General features: G+C 49.8%; 1 protein-coding gene across 1 annotated transcript in view; it reads right to left on the bottom strand.

Moving 5' to 3' along the window:
* LOC116378322 (pleckstrin homology domain-containing family G member 4B-like) overlaps positions 1 to 3,435 on the bottom strand; it is a 6,466-nt gene extending 3,031 nt beyond the window's left edge. The window contains exons 1-3 of the mRNA XM_031840173.1: positions 2,222 to 3,435; positions 552 to 801; positions 70 to 165 (exon numbers count right to left, since the gene is read on the bottom strand). Coding sequence (XP_031696033.1) covers positions 70 to 165; positions 552 to 801; positions 2,222 to 3,075 — 1,200 coding nt within the window. The 5' untranslated portion in view covers positions 3,076 to 3,435. The remainder of the gene's footprint in view (positions 1 to 69; positions 166 to 551; positions 802 to 2,221) is intronic.
* Positions 3,436 to 3,601: the final 166 nt, after the last annotated feature.

Raw genomic sequence — 3,601 nt, 5'->3', positions numbered from 1 at the left:
GGTACAGTGAGTCATCAGAGGTCAGAGGTCACAGTGAGTCACTAAAAGAGGAAGAAGAAGTGAGGCGGCTCTCACCCTGAAGAAGGAGTTCCCGTGGTTGGCCAGCAGAGCATCAGACTTTGGTTTGTTCTTACTGTACAGAGCGTAGAGACAGAACTGATCCTTCTGTTAGACACAACAACAACAACAACAACAGCTGAGTCAACAAACACCTGTTCATCATATTATCGATCATCTACGGGACGTTCTATCAGCTCTGAAGTGTGTGTTCAGTGTGCGTGCGTTCAGTGTGTGTGTTCAGTGTGTGTTCAGTGTGCGTGCGTTCAGTGTGTGTGTTCAGTGTGTGTTCAGTGTGCGTGCGTTCAGTGTGTGTGTGTGTGTGTTCAGTGTGTGTGTGTCTTCAGTGTGCGTGCGTTCAGTGTGTGTGTGTTCAGTGTGTGTGTGTGTTCAGTGTGTGTTCAGTGTGTGTTCAGTGTGTGTGTGTTCAGTGTGTTCAGTGTGTGTTCAGTGTGTCCAGTGGGGGACCCTCAGTGTGTGGTTGTGGTTCCTACATGTCTGATGAAGCAGTGGGGGACCCTCAGTGGGTGTCTCCAGCAGGCCTCCAGCTCCCTCAAGAAGAACTGACTGTGGAAGTCGAGGAGCTTTTCCAGGTTCCCGAAGACCACGGAGCGTTTCCCCCTGAGGTCCTGAGGGAGGTCGGCCCGGTCCATCTCAGGGAAGTAGTGATGGATGATGTAACGCAGAGAGCGCACGTACTCCCTCTCCGTGGTCACCATCTCCTCCACCACGTGACGCAGCTTACTGCAGAGACACACCACATCCATCCCATAATACACATTTAATAACTGATGCTCTTCTGTGTAAAATCTGTGAAGTATGTTTGACTCCATCTGACCAGTGGTGGGCCGTCAGGGCCTTCAAGGCCTTCTCTGCTGGCCTAAACAGAATCACAAAGTTATATCTATTTTATAATTTCATAATTTTTCTTAAATACACTACATGTATTATAATTTATAATAATATTTTCCCATTATCTTATGTTCTCATTGCACAGCTCCTGTCTTCCTCAGTTGCTCTGCTTCCAGTGCAGCTTGTTTTAAGTAGAGCTTTTATCCAATCAGATCTCACCTCTGTGTCTCTAGGTAAGAACAGAGGCAGAGGCCTGCAGACTCACAAGTGCATCCATGTGCAGTTTAAGTGAATGGGGACGATATTGTTGATTGTCATAGTGTTCAACCAATCAGATCTTTAGTTTGACATGTTGGGCGTATTCTTTGACGTGTCAGTGGGCTAGCCTGACATGTTGGGCGGTGACAATCCCAATATCTGCTGCCTCTGTGGAGCGGACATTTTCAGCCCTCAAACGCATTAAAACCTATTCAAGAAATACAACTGGGGAGGCTCGACTGTCTTCACTGGCGTCCATGAATCCAGAAGGACTTCTTACTGGAACTAAAACACACGGATGTACTGAACAACCGTGAGATTAAACTCTTTGTTAACAAAGAAAGGAGGACTTTGTCTTTAAATAGTGAACAGCAGCGCTGGTGAGTTAAATGCATTTGTTTTTACATCTGCAGTAGCTTTAAGATGCTTGTTTATAGATTATTATTAGTACAACTTGTTTTTATGAAGATGGATTTTTGTTTGGTTTTATATGTGATAGGAACCATTGTTACGTCCAGTGTTGCTCTGGGGACATATTTAGCAGGTGCCAGTGTTGCCAACTTGGCGAATTTCTCGCTAAATCTGGCGACTTTCTAAACCCTCATGAAGACTTTTCTTTGTCAAAAGCTACGAGTGACAAATCTAGAGACTTGTTCTGGTGTTGTTGGAGACTCCTCTGGTGTTTGGACGTTAAAGCGCGTTCTGCCCTGTGGTGAACGTGGTGAACGAGCCGCGGTGCTGCCGTGAGCCGCTCCGCCGCTGCCCACAGAAGCCTCGCGCAGCAGTCAGAGCAGAGAGGAGACGCAGTCTATCTACAGGTGTTGAGCTTCATTTTTACACGAAACAAATAATAACCGTCGCTGTGTTTCAGCTGCAGGACAGCAGGTATGACATGCACGGCCCGCCACTGCATCTGAGAGATAAATGTTGTGAAACACAGTAAATAAAAACTAATACTGAGATAAAGTACCTCAAACGTGTATTTACGTGTAGTTCTGGAGTAAATTTACTTCAAAGCTTGAAAGGAATCCCCCCCCCCCCGCTGATTACCCACCTCCCTCTGGGCCTGTTCTCTGTTGCCCGGCTGACAGTGGTCCTGGTGGTCCCGGGGCTGCGTAGACCCTGTCCTGCCCAGCCGTGAGCAGCCGTCCTGGGGCAGAGTGTGCGGTCGGCGGCCTCGGAGCTGCTGACCTCCAGGCCGCGGATGAACACGCCCGTGTTTCCTCTGCCGACCGGCTCGCTGAGGGCGCGAGGACACGAACCGCCAAACCGAGACACCTCGGGGGTGGAGGGGGGGCAGTCGAAGCTCTGGGTCTTCCTGAGTTGCTGCCGTCTGCCGGAGGAGAAGAAGGAGGAGGAGAGGCTGGGACTGGAGGAGCAGATATCCACCTGGTCTGCTGACTCCTGTGAGGAGACGCCATGGAACAGACGCTGGAGGAGCGGGGTGTGCTGGGGGGTGACAGGGGAGGAGGTGAGGAGGGGGGAGGAGGTGGAGGAGGGGAGCAAGGAGGAGCTGTTACGAGGAGGTGAGGAGATGTTGTCGTCGTCCTCATCAGGGGGGCAGGTGGAGGAGGACAAGGAGGTGGTCTCGTGGAGCCCCCAGAGTCCCGACAGCGTTCTCCTGGAGGAGGCGGAGCATCTGCTGAGGGCGGAGTCCCGCGTCCTGAGCGCCGCCTCCATCTTCCTGTCAAACATCTTCTTGGTCTCCTGACACTTGAACCAGGCGAAGCTCCACTGACGGAGGCCTCGCTCGCCTCGCAGCTCGCCAGCCGCCGCCTTCATCTCCTGGAAACGGTCGTCTGGGATCAGCGGGTGCTGGCAGCGGTACTCCTCCAGGCAGCCAATCACAGACTGGCATTTGTCCGGCAGCGTGCAGTCCTCCATACTGACACCAGCTAGGTGACGCATACCCTCCAACGCCCAGCCATAGGCCTGAGAGAGGGGGGGGAGGGGAGAGAGAGGTCAGGGGAGATCGCCGTGACATCACTGTGACATCACCATGACGTCACCCTTTAATTATGTAATAATTCCTGACGGTCACTGAGGACAGATGGAATCATGATTATAAATGTTAAATGTAACAATAAATGAAAGTGAAATGAGCCACAGCACTGTTTCCATAGAGACTAAACATGAAGCAGCGTCTTTAACATCGCTCTACCGTTGGACTACGAAGGATTTTCTATTTAAAGACTCTCAAACTTGTTGACACTAAAAAGTGTTTTCATCTTATTATAATAATTTCATTTTTATGTATTTTATCATTTCAATTCAAATCATTGTTTCTCATCATCATTATGTTAAATATGTTTGTTTGATAAAGGTTGAAAAAAAAAAGCTTTGAAGTGTGAGAGTGTGTTAGAGTGTGTGTGCGTGTGTGTGTGTGTGCGCGAGAGTGTGTGTTAGAGTGTGTGTGCGTGTGTGTGTGTGTGTG

This window comes from Anarrhichthys ocellatus, unplaced genomic scaffold, assembly GCF_004355925.1.
Source record: "Anarrhichthys ocellatus isolate YVR2014 unplaced genomic scaffold, GSC_Weel_1.0 scaffold2402, whole genome shotgun sequence".
NCBI lineage: Eukaryota > Metazoa > Chordata > Actinopteri > Perciformes > Anarhichadidae > Anarrhichthys > Anarrhichthys ocellatus.
Note: the sequence above shows the minus strand (reverse complement) of the source record. Positions and strands in the feature narration are given on the sequence as shown.